General features: G+C 38.2%; 1 protein-coding gene across 7 annotated transcripts in view; it reads left to right on the top strand.

Moving 5' to 3' along the window:
- SATB1 (SATB homeobox 1) overlaps nt 1-22362 on the top strand; it is a 92042-nt gene that overhangs the window by 46618 nt on the left and 23062 nt on the right. For all 7 annotated transcript variants that reach the window (XM_077176587.1, XM_077176586.1, XM_077176578.1 and 4 more), the window contains 3 exons: nt 1277-1731; nt 10165-10377; nt 18657-18812. In XM_077176587.1, coding sequence (XP_077032702.1) covers nt 1277-1731; nt 10165-10377; nt 18657-18812 — 824 coding nt within the window. The remainder of the gene's footprint in view (nt 1-1276; nt 1732-10164; nt 10378-18656; nt 18813-22362) is intronic.

Here is a 22362-nt window from a genome sequence, read left to right as displayed (position 1 = left end):
TTATACGCTCTGCCAAGATGGATTCATCTTCCATTCACTTGGAGTCAGTGAAGCCAGCAAATAGAAAATGTGTGTTTGTGTATTTTTGTGTAAAATGATACTGGCAGAAGAGGCAGTGGCATTGCCCCCAAAAGCCACCTGTGTGAGGGGCAGGAGAGCCTCTGCTTGGGTATTGATCCAGGCTATGGACACCAGAAATCTCTGCAGAACAACTGGCTTGCTTTTTATTTATCAAGTTTCTGCCTGTGATAAGACAGGGGAGGAAGATGGGGATGCAGGTGGGAGTCCGAGTGCTGATTTCTTCATCCAGATCTGATACTTGTGGAGGAAAGGGTGGCCTTGCACTGATGACTGTTAGTGAAGATCATAACTACTGTGACAAGCTCAGACACTGCCTTGAAAAAAAAAAGTCTTACTAGGATAAGAAAAAAATTGGTACAACACTTTTGTGAAAATACTGGACTTTTGGTTTTTAAATAAAGCTTATTTGCTTAAGGCTATTCTTAGACCAGAGCTGCTAAAGCTCTAGAATAAAAAAAGTTACAAATGCTGATAAAAAGGAGACTCCTTCATATCAACCTTGAGTTATTTTATATTGTTTAATCATGTACAAGAGGGGAACTGGAAGAACTCTTGTAGTTTAAAAAACTGTGCTGTTATTTAAAAAGGAGGGTGTGTCAAAGACAGATGAGTTAATATAAGAAAAAATTCAACCATGTTGCAAGTCACTGAAAAAAACCATGCATACATGGTTGCAAGATAAAGCAGCCCATCTGTGTAATTTACATAAATTATACTAGTTCCTAGCAGTCCCATACAATTGATGCAGCATCTAGAAATTAGCAGAGCATAGGGAGGTCTGCACCTCACCCTACTTATTACAGATTTCCAGTTGCTGGGAACTGCAGATGTCATGGCAGGGACCTCATGGGAGGAGCAAAACCAGTCACCAGGGGCTTCTGTCTCTCTGGCTGGGACATGTTTTCCCACAAAAGCCCTCCTTACCCTTTGCACAGATGCACTTGCTGTTTCACCTGCATTACCTTCAACACAGAGTGGGTTTTTGTCTCTTGTCTTTGCCCCGTCTCTAGTTGTTTACTGCTTTGTCTGAAGTCCCCTGCGTCTGTCACAGTGGAATGCAGCAGCCCTGCTCATGGTTGGGTTGCATTGCACCATTTTACATTTGTTTACTTTTATTAGCATGTCTTGTGAGGACAGTCAAGGTTGTGATTTTCAGTCTGATGTTGGCCTTTTCAATGTTTCTTTTCTGCTGTAGTTGAGATGGATAGCCTTTCTGAACTATCCCAGCAAGGTGCCAACCATGTCAACTTCGGTCAGCAGCCAGTCCCAGGGAACACAGCCGAACAGCCTCCATCTCCTGTTCAGCTTTCTCATGGTAGTCAACCATCAGTTCGGACCCCGCTTCCAAACCTGCACCCTGGACTTGTATCTACTCCCATTAGCCCTCAGCTGGTAAATCAGCAGCTGGTAATGGCCCAGTTGCTGAACCAGCAGTATGCAGTGAACAGACTTCTAGCCCAGCAGTCCTTAAACCAACAGTACTTGAACCACCCTCCTCCTGTCAGTAGATCCATGAACAAGCCGTTGGAGCAGCAGGTCTCAACGAACACAGAGGTGTCTTCCGAAATCTACCAGTGGGTCCGTGATGAATTGAAACGAGCAGGAATCTCACAGGCAGTATTTGCACGCGTGGCTTTTAACCGAACTCAGGTCAGTCATCTTTTTTCTTAAAGTCTTTTTTTTTAAAGTCTAAGAGTCTCTTCTCTCTCTCTCTCTCTCTCTCTCTAATTAGTAATTGCCATCTTCTAAGTCTATCTTCTCATTTCTACCTTGTCTCTTAGCTCCTCTGAAGGAGCCATGCTTTCTTGCAGGATCACTATCCATGTTGGTAACTACTGAAATCGTCAGCGACTGGTTTGTGGAAATATCCACAGTTCTTACAGGAAGCATGTTCCTCTCCAGTTGTGATGGTTTATGAATAGCTGAACTTCCCAATAAAGGAAATGAACAGCTCTATGCAGAGCCATTCACAAAGTCACCAACAGATTGCCTTTTGTGTTGTAGAGTTGTACCCACTCTGACCACCTGCATGCACCGAACAACCTGGCTTCTTTCACAGGTGTACTGGAGATGGTCTTTTATCTATACTTGCATTTATTTTTATTATTTCTCAGTGAAAGTCCTAATAGCATCTTTTTAGACTTCTGAAGAGATTTAAAATTAAAAGCTTTATCTCTAGATCATCTACTCTCTTCATGTATTTTTGTAGTTTGTTGCAAAAACAGTAGTTGCTGAGCTTGCCGGTGTCCACGTCAGAACATATACTTCAGCTCTTCAATGCAGAAAAAGCCAGCCCTAGCAAAGCTGATAAGTAACACTAAAATGTGTTATTTTTTACACCTGTTTTAGAAGCTAACCCTGTTATAATTTATTCTGCTCTATGAATTTAACTTAATGCCATGTTGCATGGAATTTAATCAAGCAGAAATTATAGAAGAAATGTCAGTATATTGGATGCAAATAATAAGATCTCAAAATTTTAGAAGTATGTTATAACACAAAATAAAATATTTTTAATAGGACATTGTAAAATGGGAAATATTTAAAAAAGATATAGGTAAAATTGCTTTAGGTTCCCTATTTTTAAATGAAAACACATACTTAGGGAACAATTTGCCTATTGTAGATTATAGTATAACAAAAAATATTATCATCTGAGCTTCTCTTGAAACATTTTTGTTTCTCCCTGCATAGCTTAGAGAATAAAAATTCTGTTTCATATGCTCTTGTGCAGGTTTGAATCAGCATGTCATTTATAATTGTTCTGAATTACTATTGCCTTACAATATTTTACATACTCCTTTAGCTAAAAGTAAGTAGAGTCATTGTGTGAATTCTCTGTAGGACTCTGTGTGTGTGTGTGTCTTTCCTCTTTACAACAGAGGAGGGTTTCAAGATCTGGGCCTTCCATACCAAATTTCATTGCTTACGTGAACTCATGCAAGGATTATTTACATTAAGTTAGGTCCAGGCAGTGATAGTTGTTATATTTACAGATAAGTGAGTCTTGTTTCATACAGTGTTTAAAAATTTAATTGTTAGTACTCTAAGGTATTAAAGCAATAGTAGTAGCTTCATGTTACAGTGGTTTGCAGCTGCCATCTTACCTGGACAAAAAAGCCAAGCAAGTAATTCAGAAAATTAAGTTTATTTTATATTTACTTCTTTCTCATGTTTGCCTAAAATCACATTGTTTTATTTAAACTTTCCCCCCCTCTGAAGTGGTCAGTTTTTGTCAGCTAGTTTTGCATGCAGCTTTTGGCAATTCCTTTGTGCATAAGCAGTACTTGTTACCTGAAATACAAGGATGATTGGTTCTGCTGGACATAGAATTTGTATGACAGAGTAGGAGAAAATGCTCTTTCGATGTGATAAATGCAACTATAGAAAAAGATTTCTAGTGCAAATACTGATTCTTTACTTTAATATTAGTATTATTACACTAAATATATATTAAAATATGTATTGCTATGTATTTTTCTTACTACAAATGTTATTAAATATTTGTTTAAAGTTCAGTTCTTCTCCAGACTTTGTGGTTTACCAGCTTGGTAAGATGTGTTGAGAGTGACCCAGAACTGGGAGGAAACCCCAAAATGAACATTGAAAACAATTCTCCTAAAGTGATACAAAAAACACCTATATATTTTGGCAATTTTCAATCAAATCTATTTGAAAGAACACAGAGTAGTATTCCTACATCCTACAAATTGTTTTTGCTAATCAAGTTAGTATTCACAGTTAGCTAGGAAAGATTTTGCAATATTTGTTATGTTTTGTGGCAAACATAAGGAGAAAAAGGAAAAATACTAGGAGCCTAGAGAGTGTCAACATCAGTTTTGCCAAGAAATATCTCAGCATACTTTTTATATGAAGCAAAGCCCCACTGAAATACAGAAGAGTTTGTTGCGGGTGCATTTCACCTTTACAAACCTGGAAATTGTTAATTTTACCCATAGTGACAGGTAATATCCAATGGTAAACAGTGGTACCAGCAATTTTTACATGAAACATTTAAATAGTTTTTCTGCTTGCTGTATTTCTGAATTCTTCACAGCTTATTCAAGGATACATCACATTGAGCTAAAATTAGGATAGTACTTTAATAACTGATGCAGTTGAGGAGTTATTTTCTAATAGTGATGTAATATCCTAAGTTTTGGGGTTTTTTTTGCTAGAAAATGCTTGTTTAAATTCATGCTATGTTTTCTGAGATAGAAAGCTAACTCAGGCTTACCAGTGACATTTTTGAAACTGTCATAAGCATATTTGAGCCGTGTCCAGGGACCATATCATGCCATCAGTTTCTAAAGGCGTAAGAACTCGCTGAAATTGGTTCGGAGTTCTGTGCAAGAAAACCCTGGTGTCAAGATACAGTCTCAGATGAGGGGAGAGATTTGCTTTCAGTGTAAAAGTTAAGGAAGGAAGCAATCTATAAATTAAGAGTTATTTAGCTTAATGTTTAGGCAATAAAATGGACTTCGAAATTGGCTGATGATGCTTTTGTTTTTCAGACTTAATGCTCTACAATATGAATACAGAATTTTGTGATGGTTTTTGGGTGGGAAGTTTATCCCAGTGTAGTGTGGTAATTCAACACTTGGTCCTAATTTTCAAGGTATTTTAATTTGGCTACAAAAATGTCAACTAGAAATATTTTCTATCTTTCCACAATCCAAGAATTTGGCAAAGATATTTCTGAGAACTAGAGAGTCTTTTTTTTTTACTATTACTAATTATCTATAAAGCTGAAAAAAAACCCCTTAGCTACACCTTAGAAGCGAGTCTTTAAGAAAAAGTGTGACTTTAATGTGTTCTTGAATAATTTCTCCCCCATCCTTAAGTTCCAATTGGTAATTTCAAAACTAAATTCTCAGGAATGTGCTTTGTAAACTTTAATCAAGGTCCAGATACCTATAACTTGAATGAACCTTTCACATCTATACAGGCACAATAGGACAACTGTTGCAGGGAGCAGAAGAAGTTTTGGCAGAAGGAATTTCTCTATGGTCCATCTAGGAAGCCTTCAGAGTACAGTAGGATCTGAAGTTTAGCTTGTCCTTCAGCAGTTGTGATTCCAACTCACTGGATGCAAAGAAACAGGTTGAATCCTGTTAGCACCTCCTTTCAGCGCACCGCGGAAAACTGTATTGAGTTAGTACTTGTGCTGGCAGATCTGAGTTTCACCTCAAGCAAGGTGTCCAAAGGTCTCCAGTCTGCCAGGATAATTTTGGTAAATTGAGATGCTTATGTTTCAGTTGCCAGTTCATCAAAATAATAAACATAGTATTTTGTTTTAGCTGATGTCAGTGCACTGTGCAGATACCTCTACTGTGCTGAAAGAGCAAGTTCCATATTTTCTTGTGCTTTGCAGGCTAGAAAATGGTAATTGTGATCAGTTTGCTACCCTGGGTAGCCCAGAGCAGCCAGGGTGACAGTGAAAGATGCATTGGGGTAACCCCCCCCCGCCTAAAGTGTGGTGCCACAGGCCCCTGTCAGCAGAGAAGCTCTGCCTACTGTTTCAAATATTAAGTTAAAGTGGGAATTTAAACTCTACTCTGTTGTGTTCTTAAAGCTGGAGTGCAACATTAACATTTGTTGGGCTGAACTGCCCTCAGAGCCCTAAACAAACAAATCAACTCCTCTCCCATTTGTGTTGTGTGTTTCTAAATGTTAACATGAGTCAGGAAGCGAAAGGCTTGAGTTCCCACAGTCTGACATTTGACTGCAAGGTGCAGTTTAGCCTGTTGCATGGCAGGGTGATGAGCCCGCACTGTGCGAGCAAGGAATTATGTTAGTCATGGTTGTGGCTGGAACTGGAACTGGGGGCTGCCTCTCTCTGTTTGTGTACACTTTCAGCTGAAAGGTTTGCTGTAGGGACTTGGGTGCTATTATACAGAGGTGACCTCATGGCCCTGTCTTTATGAAAGAAGGAAGAGTGCTTTTTGCTGCTTTTCCGTGTCTGAATTTTGATACTTTTCTTTTTCCCACTTTTCCTTCCCTTTTTCGGAAGGTTTTTGAATATTTCTCAGCGTTTTCACTTTTCTCTCTCCCTTCTTTCTACTTGAGCCCCATGCTTGTTTAAAATATTAGCTGCCAGGATGTACTGCCTTACATTCATGTATAATGCCTTTTCTCATATGTGAAAACTTCTGTGTATTTAGGACTGTGCTCATGCTAATTCTGGGCAAATGCTATTTCAGAGGAGAATGCTTGGATGCACTAAATGGCTCTGTGTAATTGTAAAACAAAATCTAAGTTTACACAATCCACCTTCTCAGGCACTACTTTTTTTTTTTTCCTTCCACTTTGTCTTTGGCACACTTTATTTTCCAGTAAAATGAAAAATGAAGATGGATTATTCAAAATTGATAACAGTAATGGACCATCATGTAATGTTTTATTGAATTTGAGTTCTGTAAATTATGTGGTGGAGAGAAATTTGCCTGCTTAAGTATAACAGAAATTGCCACTGTATTCATATAATTCTTCATAGTGTAATTTAAGAAAAAGTACACTATCCATATCACTATTGAATAAAAGGTAAAAAGGTGCTATTACACTATCATGACAGCTCTCCTCTTGCTACTAAGCGACATAGATAAATGTGTCTGCTTATAACTTACTTGGCTAGGGTCCAGGTTTGGGAGTGGAGTTTGGGAATAATCTTCCACCTGGACATGGGATAGGAGGGCCCTGCAACCAAAGGGATAGTGTTCAGGGGTGTTCTGCATGTTTTGGGAAGGTTTGGGCAAATTGCATGTTTCTTCTGGAAGCTTTGAAGTTCTATCAAACTGATAAAAATCTATTTGAATCAGTGATTATGTTCAAGGAGGAGACAAACTGGGGGCCAGACAGGCAGTGTTTTTGTTCATATTGGCAGACACTTTAATTTATCTCCATTTTTAAAGAATTTGTAATGAGCTTTTGAAAGCCTTGATAATATTTATTGAACATTTTTGTGCCATTAGTAATGAATTATACTTGTGATGACATGTAAACTTTCTTTTTTTTTTTTCCAATGGAACCTGGGAATATTTAAAAAAAAATACATTTCCATTGCAAAGAGAATACAAGGGAGGAACAGTGATGAGGGCTCTGAGCCTAACAGTGTTTATAATCTCTTTGCAAAACAAGCTTAGTTTTCATGCAATTTGAGGTACAGTATCAGGAGATCACACCAAGACTAATATCTTGGAAAACCAGTTCAAGCCTGGTAAAATGGACAGTTAATCTGTGCACATCAGCACAGGCCAGAATGTGAGAGTCAATATTTTCTTTCTAGGATTTTTCCCATTGTACACCTTGTCTTAACAACTTTTAGCTAAAGTTTTGTGCTCAAAAATTGAAGTAGTAGCAATGAAATAATATGTGAAGCAGGCAAAGTGTGTTCCAAGTCTGCCTGCACCTGGTGCTACATCTTCATTTTCATGGATTTTTCTAACATATACTGACCTTTAGGTTTAGAGCCTAGAAGCAAACTCCTCCTGCCTTCTCCATGCTCTGTCATCTCCCCTCCTCTCCCTGCAATGCTGTTCTCTGCTCTGCTCTGCTCCCAGGTCAAAGAGTCATGACAGTGATTGGGGAAGAGAGGAGAATGAATACTTAGTGGCATTACTAATCACCAAGAAATGTCTCACAGCAGTGGACATGCAGGCAAATGTTAAAAAAAAAGAAAAGATCAACAGCATTTTCTTTGTTTACTTATTTCACTGAAGAGGGAAAAGTTATACAAGAAAACCAGCCTTTTCTAACTTTTTTAGCTGCCCACTATGTGGCTAAGGCTTATACAAGCAAATATTTTCTATTATGGGCTAAAGTATTTTTTAAGGTAATTTCCTGTAGCTGACAGTGGGGTGGCTTTTTGTAAGGAGTCTTCTCTCCTGACAATGATCAGTCCACTTGAGTTTCATTTTTATTGCTCATTTTTTCATGGAGAGGTGTCTCCAGCGCAGAAACAGTCAGAAATCACACATGTTTACAACTACCTATATGGAGATCAATGATGTGGACTTTGTTGTCTTCTGCCAAGTAACAACAGGGTGAGAGAGAATTTTCTCAGGTAATGTCAGGGGATGTTTAGATTGGATATCAGGAAGAATTTCTTCTCCAAAAATGTTGTCCAGCACTGGAACAGGCAGACAGGGAAGTGGTGGAATAACCATCCTGGAGGTATCTGAAAGACATATAAATGTGGTACTTGGGGACATGGTTTAGTGGTGGGCTTGGCAGTGCATGGTTAATGGTAGGACACAATGATCTTAAAGGTTCCTTCCAACATAAATTTTTCTATTATGTTCTCTATATCCTGTGCTCTGCAGACAGCTTTTCCTTGTCTCTAGTAGAACAAAATCATTTTGTACCTCCTCTTGAGGTGGATTGTGTAACCCTACTAATAACAAACACTGGTAACTGTGGATTTGAATACTTAAAAGTAGAAAAAACGATGGACACAAATTTATTTTCCATGTTTGCTAATAAATAAATTTATTATTAGACTAACCATTAAGAAAAAAATTTAAAACATGACCCAAATGCCACTTCTTCAGTAACTTGTTTATTTACCTTCTGGGAAATTTCTGCCTGGATACCAGAAAACAGGAGGGATCATGAAAAGTGGTAAGAAAGAATCCCCCAAGATTATTTTTTTCTATCCTGCTCCTCTGAAATATTTTTCATGCTTAATGCTGTAAAGATTGTTGGGTTTTTTCCATCCTGTTTCCCTGTTACACATGCAGGCACAGACAGGGCCATGAGGACCACACTGGCTGAGGTGTGGTGGTTGGTACCTCTGTCCTCATCGCCCAGCAGGGAAGTGCAGAGCTCACACCCACACTGGGTGGGCTCTGGTCCTGCCTAAGCACAGCTGCTTGAGAGCAGTGGCTTTGCAGCAGCACCTCCCTAAGGGTCTTTTGCCTGATAGGATAAGACCTGTGAGAGACATGACAACTTCCACAGGTGATGCAGGCATCAGACCTCCCAAAAAGATTCCCTTGGCCATATCATTCTCTTGTACCCCCTTGGGAATATATATATTCAGTCAGTATTACCTATCTTAGTTTTAGCTTTTTATTGTTTGCTTCCCTCTCTCTATTTACTCTTCCATTATCCTGAATAACTTACAAAAGTTCTTTAGGAAAAGAAACGTTGGGTTATCTTATTCCTCGAAATTCATGTGTGTGTTCCCTTGTTACGCTATAAGTAAGAGCCTCCCATGCCAATCCTCTCTCTTTCCCAGCACAGCAACAATATTTATTCTGAATAGTAGTTCACATCTGCTTTTCCAAAAGTTACCTTTCTTATCACCATCTTGTTACTCCAGGACAGCAGAGCATTTTGAATGCCTGAGATATTTAAAAGGAGAATCTGGCAGGGAGAGGAGATGTCAAAAACCTGTTGACACTAAATATAAATATCCCAGGGAAGGGACTGTTTGAGGATTAGGGTTGTCCTGATGAAGAGAGAGGAAGGTGCAAGAAGAAGGTGGAACATGAGGCATCCAATGAGTTTCCTCACTTGTTAAACTCCAATATACAACTCTTAGAAAGAAATACTGACTTATAAAAAACATGGCCCTGAGTCAGTGAAGCAGTACATTAGAAACATTGCAAGTTTATAGTCTCAGATTAGTTGTGAAATATCACATCCTTTCAAAGATCTATTTAAGTTGCTAGAAATGTGGAAAGCCTTTTTAAGGTTGAGTATGCATTTTGCCTGTGAAGCCTGAGAACCCCCCAGTGTATCTCACTTATCCTTAACGTCTTGTGATTATCTGTGGACTGTGAAAAATATCATGGCAAGTTAAGCCAGTAAAAGGAGGAAGACCTATTAGGAAGATTCAGTTTATGTTGTATTTAAAACAGGTGCTTAATAAAATTAAGGGTACAATTGAGGCTCTCTTCTCTGCTACCTAAAATGCCATTAATATAATCCTATGTAGAGCGAACTGTGCATTTGCTGTTCTCATTCCCAGCCCAGTGGCAAGAAAAATGAGGACTCATAAGCAGCGGCTTTGCAGAGCATGGTTTTACAGACACTCACCTAGGCTAACTCTTGAGCCTATGTTTTCTGCCTTCCCTACAGGGCTTGCTCTCAGAAATCCTCCGAAAAGAAGAGGATCCCAAGACTGCCTCTCAGTCCTTGCTGGTAAACCTTCGGGCTATGCAGAACTTCTTGCAGCTGCCGGAAGCAGAACGAGATCGAATTTACCAGGACGAAAGGGAAAGGAGCTTGAATGCAGCGTCTGCCATGGGCCCAGCGCCTCTCATCAGCACACCGCCCAGCCGGCCTCCACAAGTAAACTGCTCTCTCTGCCTCTGGGGTTTGCTTCTTGTGCTCTTTCACTGTCCTCCTGGGTGAGACCTTTCTGAAAAAGAAGAAACTTTTTGCTGTCGCACTTTTTAAACACTTGTAGAATCATTACTTGCAGTGCGTATTGCAAATTAAATTTAATAAATATAATGGATGATAGTAGCACTTTATTACTACCTATTTTCTAATTTTAAGATAAATTCTGTCCTTTATGGTTCCTACAGAATTTTTTGCTCATTTTATTGAGGTACAAACTTTACTGGGCATGGAAGATGATAGCTTTTAGCTGTCATCTTTTCTTACAATTCTTAGGTTCTTAACGTTATAGCTTCAGATAGGGATTTTGAAGGATTTGGACCATTAAACTGAGAGGGAATGAAAGCAGAAGTGTGAGTACCTTCTAGTGCCTTAAAAATTATTTTTCCAGAAAGCAAACAGGTAAAACTAAAGTGATGGGGGAAAGAAGATCCCGTCCCAAAATGCTGGGCATGCTTTTACCATCTTGAGCTACTGACGACTGCTTAAAATAACAGCTTGCTATATCCATTGCTCTGAATGATTTGGATATGTTCATTAAAGCTTCATGTAGTATCTGTTAAAATGAAACTCCTATTTATTTCTCTAAAATTTATTTGATTTACTTCTTCAAAAATTACAAAGTTTGATAGGATGGGGATCAAGAGATTCAATGGTGCAGTCCCTGTGTCAATCAAGGAAATTCTGATGCTTGTTTTAAGGTACATGAGAAATGCACGTGAGCCATAGGAATGCACAGAATTTCCACAAAGAAACATGGTTCATTCCAAAACCTGTATATTTTCAGAAATACTCTGTGTTGCTCTGGCTCAAGGTTGTACTTACGCAAGGAAAATCCAAACTGATCTGCAGATATGTGGCAATCATGCTGTATACACAGTCCACTTTTGCTAAACAAAGCAAAGCTTTGGGATTGTGGGAATTTTGTGATGGGTGATTTTTTGAGAAAAAACAGCAGGTTTTTGTTATCCAGTCATAGGCTTGTGACTGTGAGTATGTTCTATACCCGTTCACAATGCTATAAATTCCTCTTGAGATTATTTTTCTAAGTTACCTTCAGCTAATGGATACTAAGAACCACACTAAAGTAACGAATAACAAAATTGTAGGAGGGAGGACAGAAGGTCACCTTGACCTGCTGCAGTACTTTTCACAAGAGAAGAATTTTTTTACCAGAAAAGACAGGCTGTACTAATGGTGTAGTTTTGTTATCATAACTGAGTTTAGTCTATAAAATCCACTATAGATATTCTTCAAGATAAAGGACAAGACTCTATTTACATAGTGATGCTTTTGTGGGAAATAGTTAAATAGAGATAACTGTGTTTAAAATAACATTTGAGTTTGTTTTAATATCTGTACCTGCTCCCACAGCCCAGGTAATTCAGAGCCAAGGCTAACCCTCCTTCTTAACTTATCTCTTTCTGCCAAGGTAATGTCTCACTCTGTCTCAAGTGGTCTTGGGCAATTTCACAGCTAAAGAACAGAGTTAATTACAGGACCTTCCTGAAGGATGTCAAGTCAGAGGTAGTCCTTGTACTGGTTTTAATTCACACTTTAAACTGTATAAATCCCTTGCAGCCAGAAAGAAAGTGAGACTTAGGGGTTTTCTTAACTGACAAAACATACTGTAAGTCCAAATTTGATGGGAAAGGGGGGCTAAATCTATCTGTCTCTACTGTGCTCTTGTTCATAATTACATTTCATTTTTTTAGTGTGAGTCAGGAGTATAGCTAACCTAATTGCGACAGTTCAAAGTGGAAACAGCATACGTTTTTGTTTTAATCCTTTTCAAAAGGAAAGCAAGTTTAAAAGGAAACATTATAGACTAATACTTGAGGTCTGCAGAACAAAGCACTTATTTTTCCAGTTGTTGTGCTGTTCTCTGTCATTCAGCAAAACACACACATTTTCCCTAGTGAATAGATTGAGAATGTAGAAACCTCTGAGTTTGTGACCTTGTTTCCAGAATTCCCCACTATAAACATCTGAAGTACTTTTCACCTGCTGCTAAGTGTTCAGTCTTAAGTTTGAAAATTGAAATATCTGTGTTGGTAAGATAACAACAATACTTGATGCTTGAAATAATAGTGAAATTGTTCTAGTTGTAACATTGGCAAGTATAACTTTACAAATCACAGCTGAAATAAATTACACTCAGGATACTGCAAAATTTTCAATCCAAATTGCTACTGTGATACCTTCCCCAAAATGTCCACAGTTTATTGAATATTTGATACTAAGGAAATAAAGCTACTATCATCCTTACTACTAAATTTATTATAAGCAATTATTTAAAGATCACTTTTCAGGAATACAGCATAATATTTTTCCAGCTTGACTGTGAGCTTCTCGGATAACCATTGAAAGAGAAAACAGACCGTTTATCCTGACAACAGAATTTACACAAGAGCCAACATATTTAATATTAAATCTTTAGACCAGTGTAACGTTTGAAACAATTAAACTATGAAACCATGAAAAATGGGAGCTAATATGCCACACATGAAGGTTTATTTTGCAATTGCAAGTTATCAGTTTCGGAAGGATGTGAAAATAAACATCCTGAAAAGGATCTATTTTGCATTTTTGTGTTGCCAACTGGTGGCCAGACAGTAGAGCAGACTTAACCATTTAGCAGCTGAGCTTGTTCTGTGTAAATTTCGCATTCTGTTGTATGCAAAAACAGAAAGTGTGACCTTGGAGGTCTGATTGGATAGTAGGAACTCACCAAGCATAAACCCTGGTGCCTGAGTTAGAAGGAACAGTGTTCAATTTATCTCATTTTTACAGCATTCTTACTAGTTGCTACTTGAGCTAATGTATCTGGATTGTTTCCAATTCTTTTTTCAAATCCTTTAAGAAGCTCTTTGTCCCCGTTACTTCTCCCTTTCTCTCTGACTTAAACAAAATGCAAAATCTTACTTTTTTTTTTTTTAATTGAAATCATTAGCCTCTAATGCATGAGCTTTTGGGATGTGTGTATAGCCCTCTAAGCTGGTCAAGTTGTAAAAGTCTGCTACTATCTTCCACACTGGTGGACTGAGCACAAGGAGACGGCGTACACAAGGATTTTTACCTTGGACATTGTTCGAGTTGCCACCCCTGGGGCAGAAGCCTGTCTGTCAGGCTGTTTCCTGGGGCACTGGAACTTATAAGTATTAGCATCTCCATCAGGTAGGTACTGCATGGAGACATTTAACCTCTGCAGTCTAGAAGGAAAGGAAAAGGTCCTTTCATGTTCTATTTCTTTTAATCATTTCCCCGCACTCTTCAACACCTTAGTCTTGCAGATCACCCCACAAAGGCCCTTCTGGGATATTCCTAGGTCAAGTTGAGAGAATGAGTCTATTGCATGTTATATGGAAATGAGAGAATCTGGGGATACTTTAGAGGATGATGAGGGGCTAGGAATGGCCTTTATGTATCATCAGGGCAGTTTGGGATGTGAAGGGAAGATGACTCCCCCTCCTCTGTACAGTTTGTGGGGGAGGATAGAGACAAGTGGCCAAGTTACAGATTTTCTTTTTCAAAATATTCTGCTTAAAGGTTTTTAGCCATCCTGCAGTTACAAACACATCTTTCTCAGGACAAGTAATCCCTATTTCATCTGAGCCAAGGAAGAAACCTTTCTTGCCACCCATATTTCCCAAAGAAAATTTGTGTTTACCCTTGGGGCCCATCATCATCCTGTGTAAAAACAGAGTACATGTAATGTCAAGAGCAGAATATTATTTTAACAATATTATTTTAACAAGGCAATGTTTTAAGAAGTAGCCAAAATCTTGCATTAGTCATGGTTCTAGGTACTCATTGACCAAAACCTTCATCTCATAAATACAATCCTGGCCTCTCTGGCTGCAGATAAATTACAGTTCCTTCAAGTTAAAGCAATCATGGGTTGGGTCTCGGAGATAGGATGTTACTCTTGAAAGAATGGTATCTAGGAGAGCGCTGCTTTGATGATGTTTGAGGAACAATGAATCTCCATTGCAAGGAGTTCTGGATAACACCAGCTTCCTTGAAACTTTATGGTGGAGTCCTAGTCCCATATGCATGTACCATGTATCACCACCAGCAAAATTTTTATTTTCAAGTTGGCAAAATTTTAGATTTAGGTTGATAATCTTTGTGCCAAGTTGCATTTTAATGAAAGTAAAATGAACAAAATAATAAATGCAATTCTCTCCTCCCACCCCCACAAAAATCACCATGGAGGAGAGTTAATGGAAACCCTGACACTTAACTATAACTGCACTTCCAGGCGCCACTGTAATAATGGAGTAGTAAACCTTGTCCTGATAAAAGCTGTTCTGAAAGCAACAGCATTTATTGTACCTCCTCTGCTATTTGCAGAGCAGAACTGAAAAGTAGTTTGTTTTGCCTGGAATGAACTACTTTATGAATTTTAATGTACAATGTAATATTAAAAGCTAAACCAGGATTAAAGAAGATTTTTGTTCCCAAGCTAAAACAGTAGTTATGAGAATGTGTTATATAAGATTTTTTTGTTTCAGTTTCGATGGGGAAGGAATGAGGTTCCATGTTTGTGAAAACCTCTTCATGCTGGTTATTCCTTTTATGACAACTTTCCCTTTTTTTAGGAAAACTGAATTAATCCAGAACTTCTTGCTGCTGTAATCAGTCTTATTTGATGAGAAGATATATCTGGGTAGGCCAGGAGGAGATGGATATGTTATTTTTTTTCAAGTATTCTTAGAAGACTAGATTGATTCGTGATAGGAAGATAGCCAAATGAATTCCTGATTCTCAGTGTGTTGCATTTGTAAAACAATGTTCCCCTCTTCAGTTAGTATTTCCAGTATTTGGTTACTGTCAAAAATAAAATAAAAAATTAGCTGATCTATGGTTTCTTTCCTAAACAGAAAATGTGGCTGTAGGTGTGGGTGGGGTGGGAGGTTGTGCTTAAGCGTAGATGAGATGAGAGATTATGTTTTGTTTTGTTTTTCTCTCCAAAATGAATACTTTTTCCACCTCCTCTCCCAAGTCCTGAAGTTGCACCATTGAGAGCTTTTTTGTTTTCTGTTGGGTTTTTTTGAGGAGGAGGGTGTTTTTTCAACCCAGCTTCAAACAGCCTCTCTCTTGAACTCAATTCTAAATTCAACACAACAGCCTAGATGCTGCTTATGTATAAATTATGAAACAGTTATATGTATGGATATTCTCCAAGAGGTTAATTGACATTATTGCATGGAATTCATTAGACCAGAGCAGGCCAATAGTCAATCTAGACCAGCCAGAGTCTACACCTGATCTTTGAAGAGAAATTATTAAGACACAGGAAAAGAATTTTTATACTTGGCCAATGACGTGAATTGGAAAGGGAGAGGGTACAACTGAGAATCACAACTCTTAGTAATCCCCAGACCATCATTTTATAACTTCAAGGCTTTATTCCCCTGACGATCTTTGGGCTAATACTGCTTTTTGATGCAGATATTAGTGTTTTCTGAATTCAGTTAGTGTTCCCTGATTAAATATCAACAGAAGGCAATAGGAGTTTGTTTGTTTGTTTTAACTTTGATGACATATTAGATGCTGTTGAATTTATTGTACCTGTATAAAGATAGATGTGATTTGCAAACCAGAATTAGGATTTTCAGTAATTCCCTTGGGTTAAATGCATATCCATATTAAATTGGACATTAAGAAGTGTGGACCGAGTAGCATAGTTTAAATTATGTCTACAGCATGGTGTGTGATGGCTTTTGATGGTCTGTGTGTTCACAGCTCAGTTAAGCGATCTGTGAAGTACTGCTACAACATGAAGCTGTCCTTTGAAGCTCAGTAGCAATCAAAAAGGCAGTGTGCTTACAGAAGAGACACATTTTGATCAAGATCACAAGAGCAAAGTGTTTCCTTCCCAAAAACTTGTGTATGCTAGCTGAATACCTTCATCTTCTCATCTTCCCCTTGGGTCCTTCAAAGACTAGTTACAAGTTTAAATTATTTTGGGGGGAAGGATTGAAATTTGTTTCCCAAAATTTAAACCCAAGGTTCAAGAAGGCGTCTTGACAAAGCCATCACTTTTTCATTCTCTAATCTAGCTTAGGCTGATTTTTACATTCACAGAGATAAGTCTGTCTTCAGTTGTATTTTAACATCCCCACCACTTGTCAGTTATCTTCTGGCACATCCTTCTTATTTAAAAGTTATAAAATTGCCACTAATTTTGTATTTTTAAATTATTTCACTGTATGATCTTCAGGAGATGCACCTGCTCTTGCAGCCCTGTACTGATTTGTCTGGTGTGAGGCATACCTTTTCCTGCTCTGCAGTGGGAAGGAGAGAGTTTTGTGGTGTTGATCCTCCCTCCCTGCTGCCAGGTGCCTCAAATGTTTCTGAGCAACCTTTGGTCCAGGCTTGGCCATCCTCTTGTGCAATGTGGCTGGTAAAATGTCACACTACAGAAAAGGGCATGACTGCAAAGTACTAATTGTTTTCAGATGAAAAAAAAAAAAATCATATTATTAACTGTATGCCACATTCTGGGACTTTTCTCCATTTCCATTTTTACTTAGAACCCTTGTGCTAATGCCTGCCAGAATGGGGGCAAGGAAATGCTTGTGGACAACTTGTTCTTCTGAAGTTTTGCCCCTTGTAGTTAATGGGCATGTGTTAGCACAGTTCCTGAAAAGCCTGATGGAAAAATCATGTTCAGCAGAAGTGGCATGCACTCTCAGTTTCTGGGCTAGATTATTTTATATTGAAAGCACTATGGATGATACCTAACACAAACTGAGGATGGCATTTCTAGGAAAAAATGGGCTGCTGATTTGCCTAAGTCCATGTCTCATCCAAACCCTTTGATTCCCATATTGTGAGACCTGTGACATATGAAAGCTCATAGAGAGTGAGATTAGAAGATGAATTATCATGTTGTCATGATTTCCTTTTGAACCTCAAGGGACTTCAGAGCACAGGAAGATGCTGACTTGCACTGGATCAAACTGATAGTGAAAGTGTGGGTTTAGACACGTACTTAAGAGTAGGCTGAATCACCTGGAAGTGCCAGGCTCTGTCCATTAGACCTAGAATTAGGCTGAATGACTGTCTTAAACTAGCTGTGTAACTTCAGAATAACCAAATTAATTCAGCTCTCAATAACCTCTGTATGAATCAGTATGTTTGAATTGAAATCTTAAGGTTTGATTTTGTTTGCATCATCACCTTGTGGGTTCTCGGCAGAAATCCAGTTTTCCTTTCCTCTGATCCACTTTAGGATTAGTGGCCCATTAGGTCCACTAATCTTGAGCAAGCCTTGCAAGAGTAACTGCTAAAGACAGACGTTATCCTTAACTACTGAGAATATTGTAGGATAAGCTGAGTACCTGCTGATTTTTTGTACCTCTCAACTGATATTGCAGAAACTGCAGTCTAACCTTGGTGAGATGATGCTTGGTGTTGAAACATCACTTCCATCATTTCCAGAGGATGAAGGAAAGGATAGTCTCCTGCACATCATGTCGCTACTGATGTATTTTTTTGTTGTTTTCCTTAATGCTGCAGATGCAGCATAAAGGTGGTACTGTAATCACTCTGTCTTGTTTACATGTTTGGTGTTTATTTAATCTGGATTGCAAGAAGAATAAATATTTGGTGTATGTAAGTGAAATACAACTAGAATCAGTAGCTTTAAGAAAGTCTTATCTTGGTTTCATGAAGGAGTGGTTTAAGTATGCATTATTCTAAACTGTCTCTCAAAAACAGCTTAAGAACCAAACTGATAAAATAAATTTTTAAAAATTCAATCTAAAGCCACAACTTTTCAACATTATAATGCATTAGAGTGTACTGGGCATAAGACATTAATCAAGATATATCTGTCAGATTTCTATTTCATTAGAGATTCTTTTATGTTGCACTTAAAATTTTTATTTAATTTGTGTGGGGCAAAGAAATCATGTAAGGGTTCACAAGTCTCTACAAGACTGTTTGACAGATTTCCACCTAATTTATGACATTGAAATTTGCAGTGGTCTGTTAATGGTAACTCGAATTTCAGATGCACCTGTTACAATGCACTGAATTTTCCTGTTTCCCAGTTGCTGGAACCATAGATAACTTACAATGTTTATTCTGCAAAATGCTCAAAGAGTATCAGAGAAAGATTGGATAAAAGGAATAAAATGAAAAGGGGAACTACTTAGGGAGGGAAAAAGAGGAAAATAACTTTTTCATAATGAAAAATGTCTCATATTTTCTAGGTCAAAACTGCTACTATTGCTACAGAGAGGAATGGAAAACCAGAAAACAATTCCATGAACATTAATGCTTCCATTTATGATGAGATTCAGCAGGAAATGAAGAGAGCTAAGGTGTCCCAAGCACTGTTTGCGAAGGTTGCGGCAACCAAAAGCCAGGTAAAATTCCCAGGGCTCAAAGAGCTCCACATCCTGTGCAATTATTCCCCAGATCAGTTTCTATGTAAGTTTAAATGTGTAGCTGGGTCAGGGTATCATCCCAGTACAACTCAGAGCTCCTTGCTGAGTCTGGAGGTAACCTCTGGTTCCCCAGAGAGGGTAGAGAAGCAGCTTCCTGAGATGTCTCACTCCCTTTTCCCCACCAGCCAGACACCTTCCCTCTGTGCCTATGGATCTTGGTGTGGCTCAGAAGGGATCAGGTTCATCAGTTTTTAGCTGATGTGAATATGGGAAAAGCTGTGGTCCAGATCTGGGTATTGCTGCCAAATTCATCTTGAGGCTTTGGTGTTTTGCAATTGCATGTGCTGCAAGGAGGAACGCTGGGGTGCTGGGTTTTTGCAAAAAAAATTTAGTCAGACCCACTGGTGAGACTGGCATGAGAGGTGGACTGTCAAAAACAGAAAAAAAAAAGAAAACCAACAAAAAAAGGACATAAAAAAATTACAGTTGTACAAGTTATAGCTGAGAAAAAAAGTATAATTTTGTCAAACACAATGTCTGCTTGGTTACCTGCTTGCATGCATACAAATATGTTGCATATTCAGTTTTAAGCCTTTGTTTTGTGGTTTCCTATTCTGTTTTCTTTAACTGAAGATTTTCTGTCAAGTTTAGTGGCAAGAGGGAAATCAGTGGGCACTTGTTGGGTGTGATTATCATAAATGACATGTCTTCTGAGAAAGATCACTGGAGTATGTGAATGCATTGATTTAAGTGAGAATGTGCTCAAGAAGTAAAGGCAAAACATAAAGAAAAATGAGAAAGGTATAGTTATACAAATGCTTGAAAGAAATCAGATGTTGAATTTTCATATTAGATTAAGTGTTAAATACATTTAATCACTACTTCTTTATTTTTCTAAAATTATTTCATAGAAAAATTCAGCATCTTCCAGGGAAAGCTAGTGAAGCTCAGTTGGACTGATGTGTCTTGGGCCATCAGCATTTTAGTGCTGGTTTTCTTTTTAACGAGGCTTTAACTTTTGACTTCTGTGCTGTTCACATTTTGGAGTTCACTTCATTGTACAGAAAGGATGTTGTCTCTTAAGTTATATGGTGTAAGGAGCATTTAAAGGGATATTTTGGAAATGTTGTATCAAAATGATTAAACTCAAGCTGTGGACTGTAAAAATTATAGCTTTATAGGCCACATGCCTGCCTACCCTTCAATCACTGTCAAAGTGATAATTTCAACAATAATATGTTTCTTTTATTGTGGGATTCTAAACACCAAGTGCTGTTTAAACATTAAACTGAATTGTTTATGTTAGTGCTGTACTCAGTGTGTCATACATCAGGCCACTATAATCTCCCATGGAATGTAAAAATTCTGTCATGAATCATGGCTTGTATATCGGAAATTACTGTAATTTTGATTGGAAATTACAGAGCTCTTGAAATGTTTCTAATTATGATAGAATGTTACAGCAGCTTCCAACCTGTGTGCTCCTCAGATGTCTTTATTTACATGTCAAAACTTGGGGTTAGAGAACTGTCCGTTTTCTGCACCTTCCCCTTTCCACTGCATTCTTCTGTAAAGCTAAGGTATTAAGCCAGTCTATCAGCCCACATAATTTTGTTCTGATCTGATTTGTGCAATAGTGTATTTACTAAAGTGCGAAGCCTTAAAATTTCTAGGGTGATCAGCTCTTCCAGTGCTGACTTTCAGAGGGAGAGGCAATCAAAATGAAGCCTGAAAGCCTCCAGAGGACCGCAGGTTTAGTTGAGCATTGGTATAAAATCTAGATTCTTGTACAAACTTTGCTACTAAGTACAGAAAACAACACCAAACACATAGTTCTTTTCTACTTTACTCTGGTGATATACCTGTGCTCTCAGGGGTTATTTTTCCCACCAATTTCAGCAATCTTAATTTATGTGTCTAGCATGCTTTCAGGTCTGTAGTTAAATGAAGTGTTATTTGTACTAGAAAGCTGCTTTGCAGAAGTAACCTCCTAGGTGGACTAGGATGTGCTGGGTCTTCTCAAACTAGCTGACTGTTAGTAACCAATTAATAATCTTTCAATATGTAGCACTGCCATCTATACTAAAGGAGGTGCATGTACTGTAAAAGATTTTTCATTGGAGCTCTTCAGTGGTACAAGTAAACATTTCTTGGGGCAAAAAAGTCTCCCTTGCACAAAAAAGAGGCTTGTTCAAACATATTCTCTAAGAGAACCTCTCTTGAGAGAGATCTCTTTCTGATATTTTTTTCAGTTTGGAGCTACTGGTTCCATACTCAGAACTGGAAATCCTGAGATAACCCAAGTTGTAGAAGAAAGTCTGAAGGACTCATATTAGAAAATGATGTGTTGATTAACATTTTTGTTTTTAAAAATTGCTAAAATTGAACATTATTGATTTTATCTTATTTTGGATATAAGGACTTAATTAATTTCGGAGTGCAGTCTGGAGTTGTGGTGTAAAACCATATGTGACGTAAACCAGCTCTGTGAGGGGACAAAGGCCTAGAAGGCCTTGCCTTTTTTTTTCCTAATAAACTGATTTGGGGCAACATTAGATTGGATGAATAAGGAGCCAGCATCTGCAAGGTGGCTGGGCTTGCCTGAGCCAGGAGACTGCAGATAATGTTCTGCTGACTAGAGCACTTTGTACAGAATTGCTACTAAATGATGTGCTACAGGAGTTTCTATTTGGGTAGCACCAAGGTAAAAAACAAGCATCTTCCCTTGCGCTGTGTTAGTGCCTTTGGCAAGAGTGGAACTGGAAATCCTGGGATAATCACTTAATTACAATGAAAAGTCTGGAGGAAACACATTAGAAAATAATGTGTTGATTAACAGTTTTATTTTTAAATCCTCCTGAGTTGTGGAGGACCAACCGCATGTGGACCTGACGCTCAACAAAGCAGCTGGGTGCTGGGGCCTGCTGTGGCAGAGATCCTGGGATCAGGCAGAGGTTGCTGTGCTGTTAAGAGAGTTCATTTTCTGACTCAGGTGGGGGATAATTTGCCTGCTTGAAGTTTCATGGTGCACTTTGCTGGCAGCTTGTTAGTGTTCCCAAAGGAAAGGGCCTATCTGGTACATGGGTTTGGGGACACAGCTAGGACATTCCTTCCATTGTTGAATGCTTTTCCCACACAGGAATGCATACGTTCGGTATATTTTTTAAGTGTCTATGTTTTTAAGGATTGATATATTATCTACAGAATAATTTAAAAATCTGTTAAATTCAAAATATATACTTCAAAAGTTAATATGATTATACTGAGGAGCTAAGAAGGATATTACAATTCAAATTCCTGGAATACATCATATCTTTGGAGAGTTTTAGAATTCTAATTGGCAAAGCACGTAATGTCTGTGTTTAAAATCTTGTGGTTTTATTGTAGGTTGTCTTTCTAATAGGCCTGCATGGGTTTTTTGTTAGATTATGTCAAAAAGAAAGCTTTGCAAAAATGCACACAAAAGGAAGACAGAAAGGTTTACCAAGTGTTTTGTCTCTTCTCGCAGGTTGTTGATTCTTAATGGCAG

The sequence above is a fragment of the Agelaius phoeniceus genome, chromosome 1 (genome assembly GCF_051311805.1).
Source record: "Agelaius phoeniceus isolate bAgePho1 chromosome 1, bAgePho1.hap1, whole genome shotgun sequence".
In the NCBI taxonomy this organism is placed as follows: Eukaryota; Metazoa; Chordata; class Aves; order Passeriformes; family Icteridae; genus Agelaius; species Agelaius phoeniceus.
This window is presented reverse-complemented; position numbering and strand designations above follow the sequence as displayed.